The sequence below is a fragment of the Myotis yumanensis genome, unplaced genomic scaffold (assembly GCF_028538775.1).
Source record: "Myotis yumanensis isolate MYYU_CA2020_CCGP unplaced genomic scaffold, mMyoYum1.0.hap1 SCAF_3, whole genome shotgun sequence".
In the NCBI taxonomy this organism is placed as follows: Eukaryota; Metazoa; Chordata; class Mammalia; order Chiroptera; family Vespertilionidae; genus Myotis; species Myotis yumanensis.
Genome location: NW_027223754.1, coordinates 122257524 through 122278165, shown reverse-complemented (window position 1 = coordinate 122278165; position 20642 = coordinate 122257524). Strand labels below are relative to the sequence as shown.

The following is a 20642-nucleotide window of genomic DNA, read 5'->3' as shown; positions in this document are numbered from 1 at the left end:
TTTTGGACCTCACAGACCACCAGTGGTCCGCGGACCATCCATTAGTGACCACTGTACTAGAAGGTCAGCATCCACATCTACCAGTAATGAGTGGTCAAATCTACCCAGGATTAAAATCAGGGCATTAAACCAGACAATGAGAAGACATACAGTGTCAGTTAAGTGCACAGTGGAGCTGCTAGTTTAAAGAAGGAGAGTGAAAAATGAAATAGTTCCTTGCCCTGGCCAGTGTGGCTCAGTTGATTGAGCATCGTCCTGTACTCTGAAAGGTTGCTGGTTTAATTCCCCATCAGGGCTTATGCCCCAGTTGTGAGCTCTATCCCTGGTAGGGGGCATACAGGAGGCAGCTGGTTTCTCTCTCCCTCTCCCTTCCACTCTCTATAAAAATCAATTCTTTAAAAAAAAGAATGAAGCAGTTCCTTCCCTACATCAGCCTCTTCAACAACATTTGTTTGTGCAAACTGAACAGTGGTTGCTTGTCACTTGCTGGGAGCTAATTCCAGCAGGTCATAAATGCAAGAAGTTCATCAAAAGGTTGGTAACCTTGAGGCTTCAGCAGGGCTAAGATACATATTATTGCCTGCTGAGGGCATTTCCCCAAACCTGAAAATCTACATGTTATTACCCGCTGCTGGCCAACAGCTGAACAGCCAAAGGCAGTTCCCCCAACCTGATACTTCACTGCTTACCAAACTTTACCTTTGATATGTGTGTTTGCTTTGCTTTAGGGCAAAAATATGTGAATAAAAAGCCCTGGGTCCAGAGATTCAGAGAGAACTTGGTCACTAGAACTAAGCCTTCCCTGGCTCCCCCATGTATTCCGAATTTATATTTCACGTCTAGTCTCTTTATTAATTTACTCACAGTTCTTTCTCCAGATTCCTGAACCCTTCTAGATGCAGGATAACACCCTGGCAGTCACTGAAGCCTATCAGCTGCACCAAGAGGACCCACACCAAGATCTCCCACCGTTGTCAGAGTGAGGCAGGCAGAAGTGACCAAGACTGTTCTGCTTCTTTCTAGGCTCCCTCTTCTAAAGACTATACAGATCATCCCAAGGACCCCTCCCCTCCTTCCTTCAACTTCTTTCTCTCCCAAAGCTCAAAGTGGTGAGTGTAGCAGGATTGAGGGGACCATTAGGCTTTGCAGACCAGATGGTCTCTGTCACAACTACTCAATTCTGCCATTGTAGCACAAAAGCAGCCATAGGCAATGCATAAATGAATGACCACAACTGTGTTCCAATAAAACTTTATTTACAAAAACATGTATCAGCCCTGGCTGGTGTGGCTCAGTTGGTTGGAGCGTCGTCCCATACATCAAAAAGTTTCAGGTTCGTTTGGCCGGCGTGGCTCAGTGGTTGAGCATCAACCTATGAACCAGAAGGTCACAGTTCGATTCCTGGTCAGGGCACATGCCCAGGTTGTGGACTTGATCCCCAGTAGGGGACGTGCAGGAGGCAGCCGATCAATGATTTTCTCTCATCATTGGTGTTTCTATCTCTCTCACCCCTCTCCCTTCCTTTCTGAAATCAATAAAAATATACTTTAAAAAAATTTTTTTAAGGTTTTGGGTTCAATTCCTGGTCAGGGCACATACCCAGATTGTGAGTTTGATCCCAGCCAGGGTGTGTACAGGAGGCAACCAATTGATGTTTCTCTTTCACATCAATGTTTCTCTTTCTCTCCCTCTCCCTTCCTCGATCTAAAAACAAACAAACAAAAACATGTCCTCAGGTGAGGATTTAAAAAAAACACAGGTAACCCCTGCACCAAATTAGGGCCTTCAAATTCCTATCTTCAGATGTATTGTAGGGGTGAGAGTGGGTTGAATCCAAGTTCTCAAGTGTGAAGAACAAAGAAAAATGGGTTAAAATCATTGAGCATAAATGAACACCAGTAACTCTGGGTGGGTGTGCACATGTACACGTGTGACCCCGTTGGGTCAGTGCCTGCAGGAAGCATGCACATTCAAGGAGTGGCTGGTTTGGAACTGCCTAGATTTTGCAAAGTCTTGGTCAGACCGTTCTAAAGAAGTGCAGATTCTATGTCTGGAATTCCTGGTGTTCAACATGTACTCTATAAAGACAGAAATGCACAACATTGTGAAATCAGACAAAGTATACAGGCCAAGAAAAGCAGAACATCCTTGCAGAAGGCCTTTGAGAAAGCTAAAGCTGTTGGTTGGCATTTGTCCAGCTATTGTAGAATCTCAGAAACATGTGATAACAACTATCTGTGAGTGTCTGTGCATGTGTGTGTGTGCCACCTGAATACCATCTAGCTGAACAGGTGAGCAGCAACTGAGAAATTTGCATGGTGGGTTGTAATCAATAAATATAATAGCCATTTCAGCTACATTTGTATCAACTTTCTTAATGATCTTAGAATATTCCTATATGCTTATGAAAGGCAATTCCATTGTTTAAAATCACACTTCAAATTCTGCCCTGCAGCCCCAAAACCATTAAACCCAAATATGAATTTGCCATAGTACAGGAAATGTTAGTATGCCTGGAGCAAGGGAATCGGGGCCAGGGGCATGATGCAAGATAAGAGGAAAGAATCACATAGGCAGCAGACTATGCCAGGTCATGTTAAGGATTTTGCATGTACATATGTCTTAGATACGTTATAAATTGAAGTGTTTTAAATAAGAGAGGGGGAGGATCAGATTTGCATTTTGAGACTATTTGGCTGTAGTATAGAGTGCAAATCGGAGGGGTGCAGGGACCAACATGGAGACTATAAGCTTTAGCAGTGGTCTAGGTACAAGATGAAGTTAGCTTGGTCTAGGTTGGTGGTAGTGACAAAGGAGGGATATCATAGACCTAAGAGAAGTTTGAAAAGTGAAATGTACAGATTGACAATGAATATGATGGATTAGGGAGGGAAGGGTGTCGAGGTTTCTGGCCAGCCTAAGAGGATGGTTGGTGGAGCCAACCATGGAGATAGGCAACAGGAGAAGAGGATTAGATTGAAGGGGAAAATAGACAATGGCTAGTAAGTATCCATCAGATTTAGTGAGTTTAAGGTCACTGGGGATCTTGGCAAAAGCCTTTTTTGTTTTGGGGTTTTTTTTGGGGTGTGGGGGTTGTGTGTTTTTTCTTTGCCATGATGAGGCAGAAGCGGTGATGAAGAGAATTGAGAGGGAGTAGGAGCTGAGAAATGGAGATAGTAAGACAATTCTTTAAAAAAAATAAAAAAGTTGTAGGGAAGATATATAGGGCAGACAGCTGAAGGTAACTGTAGATCAAATGAGGGTTTGGGGAATTTAACAGGAAGAATTGAACCGATTTAAAACCTTGTGTTGCCCTGGCCAGGTAGCTCAGTTGGTTAGAGAGTTGTCCTGATATGCTAATTTTACAGGTTTGATTCCCCAGTCAGGGCACATAAAATAATCAATCAGTGAATGTACAAATAAATGGAACAACAATTCAGTGTTTCTTTTCTCTCTCCTTTCCTCTTTAAAATCAATTTTTTAAAAAACTGTGGGGAAAAAATCCTATTTCTGGTATGGAGAAAAAAAATCCTAATTGACCAACCTGTACAATCTGGACAACATACAAAAAAAAAAAAAAAAAGCCATTAACCCCACCACCAAAAATACAAAACCCCAACTATCTGAGGACTCCTGAGAATGAACCCAAGTCGGTTTGAGATGAGTTCCCATTTTTGTAGATTTCCCCTATGTTGGCTGCAGTCACATGTGCAGCATAGGGTGGCCAAAATTCCAATAGAAAACCCACTGTCTTTCAGGCAGAGGAACCAGACACAGCCCAGAGCAACCAAAGTTGCAGCACAGTGAGGGGAGAATCCTGAAGGGGGGCAAGGAGAAAGCCAGAGAAGAGAAACCCAAAATTCTCTATATAAACTCTCTTCCAAGTCTGTGACACATGCCTGAACCACACATGAGCAGAACCCCAGCTAAAGATAAAAGAACCAAACTGAGACTGAGCAATTGCTGGCTACAGGTAAGGCAGAGGCTATAGTTTGAATAAAACCAAGTTAATTGTCTGGTAAAAGAAAACTATTAACATTTATCTGAGGGATAAAGTAGAATCCAGAGTCTCCTCTACATAACCTTCAAAATTTTAGGATATAATCCAAAAATTGCTCAAAGAACCAGGAAAATGTGACCCATTCTCAAGAGAAAAGTAAATAACAGAGGCCAATTCCAAGATAACTCGGATGTAGGGATTATCAGACAAGGATTTTAGAGCAGCTATTATAACACTGTTCAAGGATATAAAAGAAAAATACATTTGAAATAAATTAACAGAAAATGAAAAGCAAAAATATAAAATGTTCTTTTAAAAACCAAATGGAAATTTTAGAACTAAGTATTTGGAATTTTAAAATTCACTGGATGGGCTTAAAGATCTCAGTGGAAAAAGAAAATGAGTTTGAATATAGATCAATAGAAATAGTCAATCTGAAAGAAAAAAGAGGAAAAAGATGGCATAGAAAAAAGATAACAGTCACAGGGATCCATGAGACAATATCAAAATGTCTATTACATGGGTAATTGGAGTCCCGAAAGAAGAAAGAGAAAATGGGACAGAAAAGTATATATTTAAAAGCTGATGGTGAGGATCGAGTCGAGAGGAAGTGGTTGAATATATGGGAAAGATATGAGACCACAAATAATAGTTCTTATATAAGGAGGAAAGGGATGAAATCCAAATTGTAAGTGTAGGGATTTGGCAAAGGCAGAAAAGATGATAGCACTTGCATTGCAAGAGGAGGGAAAAGAGCACAGAATGGGAGCAAACATAGGTGAATTTATGTCCTAGATGGGGATTTTCATTAGGTGACTTCCAATCCCCAGTGGATAGAGCATCGGTCTGCAGACTGAAGGGTCTCGGGTTCAATTCCGGTCCAGGGCACATGCCTGGGTTGTGGTCTCGATCCCTAGTAGGGGGCGTGCAGGAGGCAGCCAATTGGTGATTTTCTTTCATCAGTGATGTTTCTATCTATCTCTCCCTCTCCCTTCCTTGCTGAAATCAATAAAAACACACTTTTAAAAAAAGTAAAGAAAGAGCAAATGGTTGAGGCGCATACACTGAGACTGCCTGAAAGGAGTCTTAAAGATAACAGGAGAAACAAAATGACAACCTATCACAGTATAAAAGGCAGAGGAGAGCCAGAAGGTAGACTGCTCCAGGAGAAAGGAAAGAGCCAAGCTGATGCTTTTAAATTGGAATCAAGCCTAGTGAATTCAACAGAGTTGGGTGAAATGAAATTGTGTGACTATCAATAAAATGACCAGAGGATGATGGTTGATAAGACACACAGGATCATAAAAGTGATGAGGGACACATTTGCAGCCCTGGCCAGGGCATCTGGGATCTAAGCCAATATTCGACCATTATGGCATAGACAGGTTAATATTATAATTAAAACACACACACACACACACACACACACACACACACACACACACACATATATATATAGCATGACAAATTGTTTTTTAAGAAGAAGAAGCTGGTAGCTAAAAGTTGGTGGTTAAAAAGGGGAAATTAAAATGAAAAGCTTTTACAGTAGAACATATATTTCTAAAGGACTTAGGGTTGGAGTTACATTGGACATTTCACAGTAAACTCATTTTCTGGTTCTGTTATTGGAGTGACCGAAAAGTGGAGACTCCTCCTCCCCCTCCATCCTCATGTGGATAATTTGATTCACACCACAAGCATCCAGGTACTGGTCCCTAATAACATTCACCTCTTACAGAAACCAGAGCTCCTTGGAGAGTAGCTGATTCCTTATTGTGGACAAGAAAAGTCAAAGCAGACCTAAGTCTGCCAGATGATGCCAGAAGCATGTTAATTTTTTTTTTTTTAAATCCTCACCTGAGGATATTTTCCCATTGATTTTTAGAGAGTGGACGGGAGGGGGGCAGACAAAGAAACATTGATGTGAGAGAAACACATCGATTGGTTGCCTCCCTCACACACCCTGACCAGGGCTCAGCTCTTAACTGGAATTGAACCCAGGACCCTTCAGTCTGTGAGCCAACGCACTATCCACTGAGCCAAACCAGCTAGGCCAGAAGCATATTAATTTTGAAGCAGTGTTAAGAGGAAAAGAGACACAGACAAAAAAACAAACAAAAAAAACCCCAAAAAACAAAAAACAAATGGAGACAATCTGAGTATCAGAGAAAAAACAAAAGTCTTTATGAAAAGCCTGAGTCCATAATGGCATTAAAATGAGTTACACCAAAAAAAAAGGTACATGTGAATTCCCCAAAATGTCAACTATTCAAACAATGCCATGCTTTGGTCAATAATTAAGCTGTGGCCCTAGCTGGCTTGGCTCAGTGAATAGAGTGTCAGCCTGTGGATTCAAGGGTCCCAGGTTCAATTCTGGTCAGGGCACATGCCTGGATTGTGGGCTCCATCCCCAGCAGGGGGCATGCAGGAGGCAGCCAACCAATGATTCTCTCATCATTGATGTTTCTATCTCTCTCTCCCTCTCCCTTCCTCTCTGAAATCAATAAAAATATCTATATAATAAAGGCCTAAGTGACCTTTACAGCAGAACAACCTAATGACTGGAATGATGGGTCGCTATGATGTGCACTGACCACAAAGGGGCAGACACTCAATGCAGGAGCTGCCCTCTGGTGGTCAGTGTGCTCCCACAGGGGGAGCACAGCTCAGCCAGAAGCCAGGTTCGCCAGGCTCACCACTGGCAGCGGTGGCGGGAACTTCTCCTGCCTCTGTGGCAGCACTAAGGAGCAGCGAGCTGAGCAGTAAGGAGTGAGCAGGAGGGCGGTAAGGAGCGAGGGGTCCCAGACTGTGAGAGGGTGCAGGCTGGGCTGAGGGACCTCCCCCCCCAGTGCACAAATTTTGTGCACCAGGCCTCTAGTATAATAATAATAATAATAATTATTATTATTATTATTATAATTATGCTGTAAATTTTTTCTATTTATATCCAGGCAGTGTGATAACCAGAGATGAAAGAAGCGCTGAATTGCATATTTTTGTAATTTTTAATCAAATTTTGTTATTGTGGCACATAAAATTTGACCACAAGAAGGCATTCCCACAGATAATTGTCAGCCTGGGTCAAATCATTTTAGAAGCACATCCAGGCCCTACTCCCAGACTTACTCAATCTCCAGGTGACTCTCCCTATCTGTAACAGTATGGCAACTCCAAATATGGAGCTCAAAACCCTAATCTAAGTGTGTACAAATCCTAAATCTTCACTGTAGTCATCTAAGTCCATCTGGGAATTTGCCTGCTCTGTTTAGATAGAAGCTTGAAAATTTGGATAAAAACCTGAAAATAAATATCAAGATAATGAATGACACAAATACACATTGACACTTTTGTGATAGGTTTAAGCATGTGTGTGGTAGTAACTGCTGTAATCATTAGGATAATTTATATTTTATATTCTTTTTGGTAATTTAAATTTTTAATTGCTTTTAAAAATTCACGTAACATTAAATTAACCATTTTTTTAATCCTCACCCAAGGATATGTTCATTAATTTTAGAGAGAGAGGAAAGGGGGGAGAGAGAGAGAAACATCAATGTGAGAGAGAATATCGATTGGTTGCCTCCCGTACACACCCCAATTGGGAACAAACCCAAAACCTAGGTATGTGCCCTGACTGGGAATCAAATCCACAACCTTTTGGTGGATGGGACAACACTCCAACCAACTGAGCCACAACAGCCAGGGCTAAATTAACAGCCAGGTACAATTAAAAAATTTTTTGTGAGTATATTTTTTCCATTGATTTTTTAGAGAGAATAGAAGGGATGGGGAGAGACAGAGAGAAAGAAACATCAATGTAAGAGAGACACATCGATTGTTGGGGCCTGGGGCCCAGCCTGCAAGCGAGGTACGTGCTCTTGACCAGAATCGAACTTACAAACCTTCAGTCTGCAGGCCAACGCTCTAAAGACTGAGCAAAACCGGCTAGACTAAGTGTACAATTTTTATCTGCTTTTTAAGGTGTTGAAATAGTATAAAAAGCATGTGACATATTAGACTTGTGCTGTTAATTTAATACTGAGGTAGATTAAGTTTAAAGGTTAAATGCTTAAATAAATATGATTAGATCTATAAGACTTATTATGGTCCATGAATGTTTAGAAACAATTATGAATATATTACTCAAACATATGTATACTAGAGGCCAGGCGCACGAATTCATGCACCAGTGGGGTCCCTCGGCCTGGACTGTGGGATCAGCCAAAACCAGCTCTCCAACATCCCTAAGGGGTCCCGGATTGCGAGAGGGCACATGCCAGGCCGAGGGACCCCACTGGTGCATGATCGGGGCCGGGGAGGGACACCTGAGGTTGGCCAGCCAGGGAGGGACTGCAGGAGGGCTCCAGGGCGTGTCTAGCCCATCTCGCTTAGTCCTGATCGGCCGGACCCCAGTAGCAAGCTAACCTACCAGTTGGAGCGTCTACTCCCTGGTCGTCAGTGCATGTCATAGCAAGTGGTTGAGCGGCCTTAGCATATCATTAGCATATTATGCTTTGATTGGTTGAATGGCTGACCGGTCGACTGGACACTTAGCATATTAGGCTTTTATTATATAGGCGACCTTTCCCAGGGAAGGAAGCCCTCTGTATTCCACCCCATGCTGCATTTCCAAGAGGAAGGAATTATTGTTGGTCACAGTCTAGGGGTGGAGTTTTTCTCTGCACCTAAAGTCTAGCCTGTTGCTCCTCTAACTTGAATGTGCATGGGGATCACCTGTAGATTTGGATTGCAAACCACTGAGATGGGTGGGATGAGAATCTGCATTTCTACCGTGCTTCTGACGCACTGCCTGCCGCTGGCTGGGAGCCATGCTCTGAAGCCCATGAAGTGCATGTGCCCCACATGGGAGCATGTGTGCATGTGGCTCTGTTCAATGGTCCTAGTTACCAGTGACTGAGGGCTGGAGTTGCTCCCCTCAGCCAGAAGAGCGAGCTCTCGCTCACCCTTGTGCACATGCTCTCTTGTGTTTTCACTGTGGCTAAAACAAACTATTTCGCTGTCAGGGCCCCTGGGTGGTGGTTGCAGAGATTGGGGGATGGGGTGCTGCTATCCTAGTCATTGAAGCCATTGGCACCCCCCACCCACCGCTCTTAAGTCTTACACTCCCTGTGCTAGTCTCTGATGTGAATGTGGCCTTGCCGCCATCACAGAGATCAGATCCAAGACTACAGAGCATTTGGATATGGTCCTGGGGGAATAAGTAGAACAGGAGGCCTGATGTAATTTTATTGATTGTTTGTGATTTCCCCCTGCTAGATGTAAGCTCTCCGAGGATCACGGCTGCATCCCCAGGAGCTAGAACCATGCCGGACACATCCTAGGAGCTCAGTAAGTATTTATGAGATAAATGAGGCCTGTTTTGGCTCTAGGCATTCAAGCCCACCTTTCTGAAATTCCACATCAGGGTCCAAGTCTTACCTGATAAAGACAGTGGTAAGTGCCTATTTTGTGCATGTATCTCCCTTGAGGGCGGGAAACTGTGGCTAAGGGCAGGATTTGGTTCTTCTGATGCCCCCTTGCCCTAATGCCATCTCAATGCCACCTCCACCTCTGGCCCAGCTGCACGGTTTTGCAGGGCCCAGGCCAGGGGGAGAGGGCTCCTCACCCAAGGCCATGAAAGGACACAAAATCAGAGGCAGGAACAGAGCAGAGGGCTAACCAAAAAAACTTCAAGGGGAATGTGATGAGTTGCCAAACTTGAGAGAGCAGAAGCAAATATCAAAGCCAGGGACTACAGCCAGGAATCCACGATCCAGGGAGATGAAGAGCAAGAGCAAGTGGGCCGATGGTAACTGGGGAGGCGCCGAGGCCTTTCCCTGAGGCAGGCATGTAAGGCTTGCTTTAAAGTGCCTCCAGGAGCAGTGCTAGGGTGGGTCAGACAAGATTAAAGGGGGTCAGGGGGAGGATGAACAGAATGGTATTTCCTGGAAGTAGGGGGCTCTTAATTTTCTAAGGTGAAAGCTGGGGAGACAATATGAGGTCTAAGTCACACAGCTGGCTTCAAATCCCACCTTCCACTTTCTGACTGTGAACTTTGAGCAAGTTACTTAAAAATCATCTCACCCTGGCTTGCTGTTAGGAAGGTACAAACCCTTCATCGGCTTAAAATCTGTATATCCCCAACTATCTCAAAATGACATCTGGCACGCATCCACCACAAAGTGTCTACATCAGGATCAATGGGGATTTAGGGAAAGAAACTGGAAAGAAGTCAGCAAAGCAGTTACTGAAGAGGAAAAGCAGAAGGAGAGAATCATGCCAAACTTAAAAAGTCCTCAGCTTGGCCTCTGAGGAGGGGAGACTGCAAAGAGAAGCAAATCCCTTTGATATGGAGAAAACATTTTTATGGTCACAGGCCACTCAGCAGACTGGGTCTGAACATCTGATTGCTACCCAATTACTTCCAGGAGGGACTGCTAGCATGCCAGCTGGCAAACACATTTTCCCTCCAATGTTGGTGGTTGTCTAATTTTCACTTCCCTTTATTCTCCATGACTACTTGTACCCTACCTCACCCCTATAAAAATATAGGCATTTCCCTGAAAAGTGAGAAACTTTGCTGCACAAGAAAAAAAAAAAGAACTTTTCCCTTTAATGTCAGTACTCTTTGGGGGCTAATTTCCAACTACCCCACCCAGCATCAAGCAAACTCTGGGGTAGAACCTTATGTGCATTCATGACCTACTCTCCACCTATGTTCACGAGCACCGGGTGAGGAGCCAAAAGATCCAGGTTGAAGTGTAAGTCCTGCGACTTAGTAACCAGGTGACATGAGTTAGTGATTTCTCTGGGCCTTGGTTTTTTCAACTATGAAGACAGTGTCTACAGCAGTGGTTCTCAACCTGTGGGTCGCAACCCCTTTGGCGGTCGAACGACACTTTCACAGGGGTTGCCTAAGACCATCCTGCATATCAGATATTTACATTACGATTCCTAACAGTAGCAACATTACAGTTATGAAGTAGCAACGAAAATAATGTTATGGTTGGGTCACAACATGAGGAACTGTATTTAAAGGGCCAGAAGGTTGAGAACCACTGGTCTACAGTATCACAATGGAGCTGCAAACACCAGGCAAGACAGTGTATTTGAAAGTGCTTTGTAAACTGAAAAGTGCTCTAAAGAGTCAGCAGTGATATTATTATGGTTGTCGTTTTTACAGCTGTTCATGCTTCAACCACTATGCCTCTAATGTTTGTTGCCAGATCCAATGATAGATCAGTTAGAATTACATTTGGCTGCTAATTATAGAAAACACAAAATAAAAGTGACTTAAACAAGATAGTTTATTTACCTCTCATATATAAAATCTGTACAGAGCTGTTATGGTGCTCCCTGGTATCTAAGACCCAAGATCCTTTTTCTCTTCTTTTCTTTTTTAAAGCTGTGAATCTTTTAAATATGTTTTTATTGATTTCTGAGAGAGGGAGGGAGAGGAAGAGAGAGAAACATTGATCGACTGTCTTCCACATGCTCCCTACTGGGGATCGAGACTGTGACCTAGGCATGTGCCCTGACCGGGAATAGAACCAGTGACCTGCTGGTGCATGGGTCAGTGCTCAACCACTGAGCCACACCAACTGGGCAGTCCTTTTTAACCTGTTGCTTTTCCATGGGTAACTTCCATTGCTAAGGTCATCTCATGGTCCTAAAAGGCTGCAGGAAGTTCAGCCATTACATCACAATGTAATCAATGGAAAAGGAGAGGTGAAGATGAACATGGCCCTTCGCTTTGAAATTGCAATTCTACTAATGCCCACTGGCCATATACTAGCTGCAAGGGAGCCTGGGAAATATGGTTTTTATTTTTAGTGACCATGTGCCCAGCTAAAACGGAGGGGTATTATTACAAAGAAGGGGAGATCACAAATGGTCATTTCTCCATCATCTTTTTGATCTACCTGCCAGTAGCATTTCACCACTTCCTGTGGAAACATTTTTTTTCTCTTTACTACTGAGAAGAAAATCACACTGCCCTGGTCTCCCTCCTCTCTTCTATCCTTAAATGTTGGAATGACTCGGGCAGTCCTGGGCACCTCTTTCTTTTCCATCCATACTCTCCTCCTAAGTAATGTCATTTAGTCCCAAGGATTTAAATACCAATTCAGATGCCAATGAAGTCTAAATCCAGCCCTGACATTTCCCCTTGATTCCACTATCATATATGCAGCTGCTATTTGACAACCCCACTTGGATGTCTAATAGGTATCTCAACTTTAACTCTTGATCTCCACCCACAAACTTGCTCCTCCCCAAGACTTTCCCATCATAGTAAATGCCACCAATGACTTAAGCCAGGAAATTCTGGAGTTAATCTTAATTCCTCACTTTCCCACACTCCCTACAACCAAACCATCTGGAAGCCATAGTGGCTGTCTTCAGGACATAACTCAAGGTCACCCATTTTCTTTCAAATCCACCACTCTACTCTCATCCAGAGCACCATCAGCTCTCACCTGGACCTTCAGATAGCCCCCAACTGTGTCTCTCTGCTTCCACTCCTGCTCTCCTATTATCTGTCTTCACACAACGAGCACAGTGGTATTTTAAGTAAGAAAATCAGGAAAAAGGTGGTCGATTCAACAGAGCTACATACTTTGCTCCCTCTTGAAACCCTTCTAAGAGGACTGTAAAGGGATTTTTTAAAGTTTTCTCTAAAGAACTTTAAAAAGAAAACAGGAGAGGAAATAATAGTAACAAAAATCCAGAAGCTAGAAAACAGAACAAATGCCAATTGACTTAGCAGACCCGAGAAGCTGAAACCTAACCCAGAGAAAGTAAAAAAGGAACATGATTTATACCATCAACTCCCCCAAAGTCAAGAATTGATGGTACCAGGTAACTCTGGAAATGGAGGTAAAAACAGGGAACTGCTCAAATTCAGTTCAAGAAGAGACAGCACCCCAAGTCATCTCCTTGACTCCATGTAGTGGGGGCTGCCCCTCCCCAGCACAGCCAGAAGCTGGGGCTGCTTTCTGTGGGAGAGGGTCACATTGGTGTGTCTGGGCCGGGGACACCAGGTCCAGTTGAGCACAAGAGTACTGCGCAGCAAACAGGAGAGCTGGCAAAAGTTTCCACACTGAATGTTGAAACATCCCTGGCCATTTTCTCCCACTTACTTCCCAGTATGCTGGTGGCCACAGTTCTTTCCAGCAAGAAACTGGGGGAACACTTTCCACGGAATCTGACCAGGCCAGGAAGAAATACCCTAACAAAACCCACTCCCTAAAGTAAGAGCCCCACCGGATGGCCACAGACGGCCTCCAACACCTCCCACCTGGGCCGAGCCGCCTGGCTCTCAGTGCCCCTCTGACCTAGAAGCAATAGCAGGTTCCCAGGCAAGGCTCTAACAGAAGTGGCCAAGACCAGAACAAACCAAGAGAAAAGCACCCGGGAGAAACAGCAGGGCGGGAGATGAACCGCATCCTGAAGCCATTGCTTTCCTCGGGTAAATCAGTGGCGGTCTGGCTACCCGGAAATAAGGACAGGCTATTCCCCCAGCTGCACTCGCCTTCCTGCCACTGAACACACCGAGTTCTTCCCCACTTCAGCACCCTCCAAACGGGGTTCCCTCCTCTAGGTCTTCACATGGCTGGCTCCTCCTGTCACCACAGAGAGGCCTTCAGTGAGCACCCACTCTGAAGAAGTCCCCACCAGCCACTGAACACAGGTGTCAGCCAGCTGGTTCTGTAAGTGCATACGGTGTCCCAGGCAGCGCGAGCTGGATGTGCTGGATGTGCTGGATGTGGTCTCTGCCGCCACCACTCACCTGTCACAGCCAAAGGCAGGCATCGGCAGGACGTGCACCGGCAACGGTGGCTATGTTCCAGTAAAACTCTATTTATGGACACAAACTCGGACTTCCTATCATTTTCACAAGTCACAAGTGTTATTCTCCTTTTGATATTTTTTTCATCCATTAAAAACATAAAAACCATTCTTAGCTTCCAGGGATGAAAAAAAAAAAAAAGGCAGCAGGCCGGATATGGCCAAACTGTTTTGATACATCATCCTGTTTTATTTTCATCAAAGCACTGATCACTTCCTAGTATTTTCTTGTTTATTTGCCTTTTTTATGGTTTGTTTATTATCAGTCTCCCCTACTAGAATGGACGTCATGAGAGCAAGGGTCCTTGCATTATCCCCTGGCACCCTCACCACCATGCATGGTGCTTGGCATACAGTAGGTGCTCAGTGTTTACTGAGTGCTGGAATGATTGCTGTGCCACACCAGCCCCCACCGCTCCCACCGCAATCCCTCCTGGAAAGGCCTAAAAGGACAAGTCTTAGGGGACAATAATGGCACTCCCACCCTACTCTTTCCCTACCCTTTCTGCTTTCCTGCTCCTTCCCCCTTTTCCTGTGAACCAAGAAAACTCAGTCTAAGGCTGCCTCTTCTCAGTGCTCTCAGACCTATAGTTAGAGAGAGAATAGTGTCAGGTCACTGGTCCAGCCCACACAGGGGGAGCTGCAGGTTAATGGGGCTTCAAAATTATCCCCTTCGAATCCCAAGCTAGTGAAGGGGAACATAGCATAGCAGCTAATATGCATTAGGTGCTCTGAGGAATGCCAACCGACTGAATATTCACAAGCATTGGGACTTTTCAGCATCATGTAATGGGTGTTGTGGTTACAAAAAAGGAGCCATCTCTAACCAATTTCCAGAGAAAAAAAAGATTCCTTGCTCCTTGGATAGGAGAATTCAGGTCCCCAAAGTGGAGACAGGGGCACGAGACTCTCACCGTTGCTGGCAGTCCTTTAAGCCCACCCAACTCCCTGGTTGAACATATGCACGAGCCACCAGACGCAAATGATCTGGTTTCCCACGGGGGAGGAGGGTGCTGACAAGCACACACAGGTGCTCCCATGACCTGCCCAATGTGAGTTAGTGAAGTGGCACTTGGGCTTATCAATCACACTGTTCTTTGTGAGCAACGCTAGTCCTGTGGGCCTGCTCACTGCTGGTTAAGGGCTACAATGAAGTTCCTCAGATGCCTAGCCAGGACCACATCCTACCAGCCCTGCCAGAACCTCCTTTTGACCACTTCCAGATCCAGTGGCTTTTTGTGACCCTCTGTTTTTACATACCTAATGCTGTGCTTCTAAAAATGCAGAGCTCACAGAAACTAAGGAATTTACATGACCCAGGTGGCGGCCAAGGCACTTGTCTCTGACCCCCATACTTGCAAGCACCCCCAAGTACTTTCCATTCTCTCCGGAGGGACTGGGCTGGCTGGGCAGGCTTCCGCTGGCCTGGTTCAGTTATGATGCCTCTGTGGCCCCTGCTGCTTCTGTTGCTCTATTGACAGATGACTTTTATTTCTATTTAAAAAAAAAATCAGTCGACAAAAGCCTTTGTGTACATGGTAGACTTTACTGAAGATGTGGAGAGACAAAGGGGGTTTTCATAGCAAAAATACAAAAACTTAGTTGAATATTAGACATCCTTGAGCTTAAAAAGACCCTTAGCCATTTCCACCAACTGGTCTCCAGCCGCCTACAAAGGCACTTGACCCTTTCCCCATCCTTTCTCAGGAAGTAAACAAACAAATTCCAGACAGTTTCCTACTCAGAGTGACTTAGCCAACATTTGTTCTGTCCTCCCTTTTAAGACCCTCCACTGGGGCCCTGGGGCCAGCTCTCTCAGCCTTGAGGCCTCCCACAGCCTGTTTTGCCTAGAGCTTGTTTTGTTCTCTAAAAATAAGTGTGGGGTGTGTGTGTGTAGAGCAGTTAGGTGAAGTGTGTGTGTGTGTGTGTGTGTAGAGCAGTTAGGTGAAGTGTGTGTGTGTGTGTGTGTGTGTGAATAGTTAGGTGAAATTTTTATACCCCCAAGTCAGTGATTTTCAACCATGTGCCACAATAATTTTTAAAACATACAACACCTGACTATTTAGTCAGGAGCGCTGACCTCTTTTCCTTTAGGTTGTCAAATAAAAAAATGACAACAGGCAACACAATAGCCATCTGGTGTGAATGAATCAAAATTATACCTATTCTTTTTTTTGTCAGATCAGCAAAAAATATTTTTTTGGTGTGCCGCAGAATTTTAGTAATTCACTTATGGTGCTTCAAGGTAGAAAAGGCTGAAAATATCTGCCCTGAGTTATCAGCCTTCTCAGTGCTCACCGAGACTAGGTCCCAAGTCCCAGGTCACACGGCTTGTAAGAAGGCAATTCAGCCCCAGGTCAGCCTGGCTCCAGGGTTTAAGGTCTTAAAAACAACTTGTATAGATTTAACTGTTTGGGGAAAAGCTTTTGTTTTCATCTTGGAGCTGACGTAACAGGTAAGAAGAGGTCAAACACAAACGGTCACTGGGTAAAGCCAAACACAGTACTGCTTGGCCTCACATTCCTCCGCTGTGCAGGTGTGGCCCAGCAGAGCCCCCTCCAGGCCCAGCCCTGGCAGTTGTCAGAGCTGCCTGCTGTCATCACTCCTGCTTACAAGGGGTGTCAGCCCTCCTCCCGCTGGCCCTGTCACCACCCTGCCCACTGTCCTCTGAACCCTACGGTCAGGGGAAGGGAGCAGATATACGTAGTATGCAGGAGGCCTGGGCCAGGCCACACCATGGCAGCCCCTTGTTCCTCACACCCCTGGCTTCAGTCCTGAAAGGGCAGAGCCTGTGTCCACACGCACGCTCACGCCACACTTGTGCACACACACCTTAAACTCCTTCTGCATGTGTCTCTCTTGTTAGCTCATCCTACTCTATGGAAGCTCATTGGTGGCCACTGGGTCACAGGCTGCTCTGTCATCATCAGACCCCACAAGACAGGCAGTGTCTCCATGCCCCCATCTCCATGACGGTGCCTGCTAGCTCTAGATTGTGTCAGGAGGTCAAGGGCTCCACCCCAGAGGCCTCAGGAAGCCTACACACCTCCCCGGCCCCAATGGCATGGATCCCACTGCCTATACACGTGCGGTCACTCAAGCCCCGGGTAGGCTCCAGAAGTGGTGTGTGGTCTACAGGAAGTAACAGACCAGGAAGGCTACAGTCTCCACCCACAGAAACTGAGTCTAGGAGGAAAGACAGACTCAGAAGCAGACAATTATATGTGCTTCTCAGTAGTCCAGGAGGCTCCAGTGCTGCTTTCTAAAACTCAGATAAAAAAGACTTACTCCCTTGCTTAAAACACTTCCAGGACCCCCTTCCCATGGAGTAAAACCGAGTGAGGGGGGTTGCCCTGCGGAGGAGGGAGCTGGATCACCAGCTCCTCCCCATCTGGATGGCTGGCCTGGGCAGGATGTAGCCCTGCGGCCTCCGCACCTCAGCCCCTGCGTCTCTCCCTCTGTACCCTCGACACACCCTCCTCTCTGGCCTGGAACACACCAGGCACTGTCCTGCCCTTGCCCTCCCAGGCCTGAGAGGCTCCCCAGTGTTCCACCATCAGGACACTCTCCTTCTTCCACAGCATGTATCACAGTTTACATCTTGTTTCCTTGCTCACTTTTTCTTCCTCAGTAAAGTTTAGTAAGTGCCCCAAGCACCTCGTCTGTCTTGGTCACCAACACATTCCCAGGGCCTGGCACAGAGCAGAATTTAAATAAATATGTGCTAAGTGAGTGAATAAATGTATGAATACTGCAAGAAAGTTAGTTCCCATTTTGTGCCCCCTTCCTCACCTTCAAAACGGGACAGCACCGTACCTGTGGGGTGAGGGTTAGCAGAGATGACAGAAGTCCCTGTTTGCTCGTACATGTAACAGGTGCTCTAACGGGTCGGACTGGAATGCTTTTGCCACACAAGAGGAGTGGCAAACCCTTCTGCATGAGGGGAGGTGACTCCACTGGCTCTTGAAGCATGAGTAACCGTTCTCCAGTGGGGGCAGAGGCCCGGGAACATGTGGGGCCACAGCCAAGAGGCAGAGACATGCTGGGATGAGTGATTCAGAGAGCCCAGGGCCTGTGAGGGAGGCTGCAGGAGAGGTGGGGCCAGATCAGGTCTCCTGTCTGCCCCAAGGGTCTCAGTCTGCCCTACAACAGTGGGACAGGCTCTACAGCTCATCTGTGTTCCCCACGGCTGACTGGCTTGGAATTTAGTTATAAGTAGATGAATCTCCATTAGGGTACTGAGGTCAGCTCCTAAAGAAAAGGGAAAACTCACAGCCAACACTTGGCCCAGCAACACATGCAGATTCCTTCCCACTCACAACACAAAAAGATCATCCCCTTCACTTGTGCATCTGTCCCACGGTCAACAGGCTGCTCATACATCCTTCGTGAGCATTTGTCTGAAGGTTCACAGTCAGCTAGCAGGGCAGGCACCGTGAGTTCCCTTATCCAAACAGCCCCAGGAAAAGGGAAGGGCAGAGGGGAGAGGGCAAGGCTGTGCTGGTGACTGGGGGAGGGACGGGCAGCCTTACACAAACACAAACCCTCACAGACATGCGGGAACACGCCAGCCGGAGCCAGGGACTCGGGGACCCCACGCCCCGCCTCGGCCCCCATGAACAGTAGCGTTAAGCAACTTGGTATGAGATCTAGCAGTAGTCCGTGTGTTTGTTAAAGCTTTTTAATAAAGAGAGGGGTTCTGGCCTGTGGAGGACAGAGGGAGACTAGGTAACCCACCTGGAAGGAGGGCCGGCCTTCCTCCTGCTTGTGTATCCAAACACTGCCCATCCGTTAAGGGGCAGCCCCTCTCCACTGGGGCCCCTTCCCTGAATCATCCACACCCTGCTCACTCCCATCTCTGAAGTCCAGTTCACACACACACATCTCTTCCCCATCCGATCCCCAAGTCTCTTATTCTTTCACCAGCTGGTAGATGTGGTGTTGAACCCCATGCTCGTTGACTGACACCTCAAAGACATATGCAATGCACAGCAAAGTCTGAGGATCAGATTAGCCAGTTTTCCAATCTGACTCCTTTGACTGAAAGCTCCTACTATTAACAAAGTATATGTATCAAACACATTTATGTGCTTGACACTATGGTAGGCTCTCTACATAAACGAGGTAGGTACTGTTATTAGACCCATTTTACAGTTGGGGAAACTGAGGCACAGTGAAATTAAGGAATTTACCCCAAGTCACAGGGCTAGGCAGTAGCTAAACGCCAGGATTCCAATCCTAGTGGTCTGACGCTTGCTCCTAACCACCACTCTGTACCCCTCCTAGACACTGTCTTCCTCATTTGTGTATTAATATATATTATCTTCCCGCGTGAGCGTGGGGCACAGTAAACACCTGTAGGCAAGTTGAATCCCAGGCACCTGGGATTGTGGTTCCCACTGGGGATGATACCAAAGAGCCACTAGATGGCAGCAAAGAGCAAGGCCCAAGCCTCCCTGAGGGAGGTGAGTGATAAGCTAATCATCATAATATTTGTTTAGTGCATCTTGCACCAGGCACTTTGTAGACATTCTCTCTCCTCCTCACTAAGGCCTTCTAACGTGAGTGCTATTGCCTGCCCCCTTTACAGGCTCAGAAAGGTGGAGACATGTGCCCAAAGTCGGGCAGCTAGGAATACTAGGATGAAGCCAGGACTGCTGAAACCCAAAGCTGGCCTGTTAGCAGGAAATAAACAGGTGGTTGCCTCTAGACGCAGCGTTGGTTCCACACCCTTCTCCAGCCCCAAGGAGCACAGAAACTACTGTTTGGGGAGGGAGTGGATGCCTGGGCTGGCCCTGAGGTGGTCACCACCCGACAGGCATCTTGGCTGGGAGGGAGGTAAGACTCCAGTCAGAACTGGATGGTCTGAGAGACCACTGGGTCACCACAGACCTCTGCACAACTTTCTTGGCCTTCGCCACCAAAAAGGGTGCTGCACGACGCCAGCCTCTGCACAACTCAGCAGCCTGCTTCAGCACTGCCCCTCCTGTCCTCCATCTCGGGCTCCTCTGATCTGGAGCCAGTCCCCTCAACAAGCCAGCAGGGCCATGGAGTCCACAACCACCAGAGATGAATAAAACTAAATGGCTCGGTGTCCCCTTCCAGCAACTCAGTCACCTCCACACCTAAAACCCACGCCTGGGTTGGACGGGCCTCCGTTAGCTGCCCTGTGGCAGTGGCAGCAGAGGTGCCAGGCAGAGCAGCTGCAGCACGCTCAGGGAGCTGTGGTGCACACTCGAGCACGCACAGATGGGAGCCCCCGTGCCTATCCTCAGGCCTCCCAGCATGGCCAGCAGCAGAGTGCAGAGGCTCCAGGCAGCAGAGGGACCATCCAGCTTGACCTTCAGTGTCTGGCGACATTCCTGGCGAGTTCACTGGAGCAATGGCTTCAGAAATGCCCATGATGCATCTCTGGGGCTGCTTCCGGCCCGCTTCCCAGACTGCCCCCCTTCTCCCACAGTCCCTCCCAGGGCTCCTACAGCCAGCCAGGTGGGGTCCTGTGAAAATACACATCTTGGGTTTATTTGGGGTTGGGCACTGCAGGTTGAGGCACAGTTTGTTCCTGGGTAAGAAGGGTCAGCTTTCTTGGCACTTCAAGGGGCTGTCCCTGCAGGTCCCCACCCCAAGTCCCTACACACACACACACATCTCTTCCCCCGTCCCTGCTCCCCAAGTCTCTTATTCTTTCACCAGCCGGTAGATGTGGTGTTGAGCCCCATGCTCGCTGGCTGACACCTCGAAGACATATGCAATGCACAGCAAAGTCTCCTGTGTGTCTCTGTTGGTGACCACC

General features: G+C 46.5%; 1 protein-coding gene across 1 annotated transcript in view; it reads right to left on the bottom strand.

Annotated features, from left to right (window-relative positions):
• Window positions 1–15359: 15359 nt before the first annotated feature.
• TEAD4 (TEA domain transcription factor 4) overlaps window positions 15360–20642 on the bottom strand; it is a 78269-nt gene continuing 72986 nt past the window's right edge. Inside the window, exon 14 of the mRNA XM_070409535.1 lies at window positions 15360–20641. Within this exon, the coding sequence (XP_070265636.1) occupies window positions 20528–20641 (114 nt within the window). The 3' untranslated portion in view covers window positions 15360–20527. The remainder of the gene's footprint in view (window position 20642) is intronic.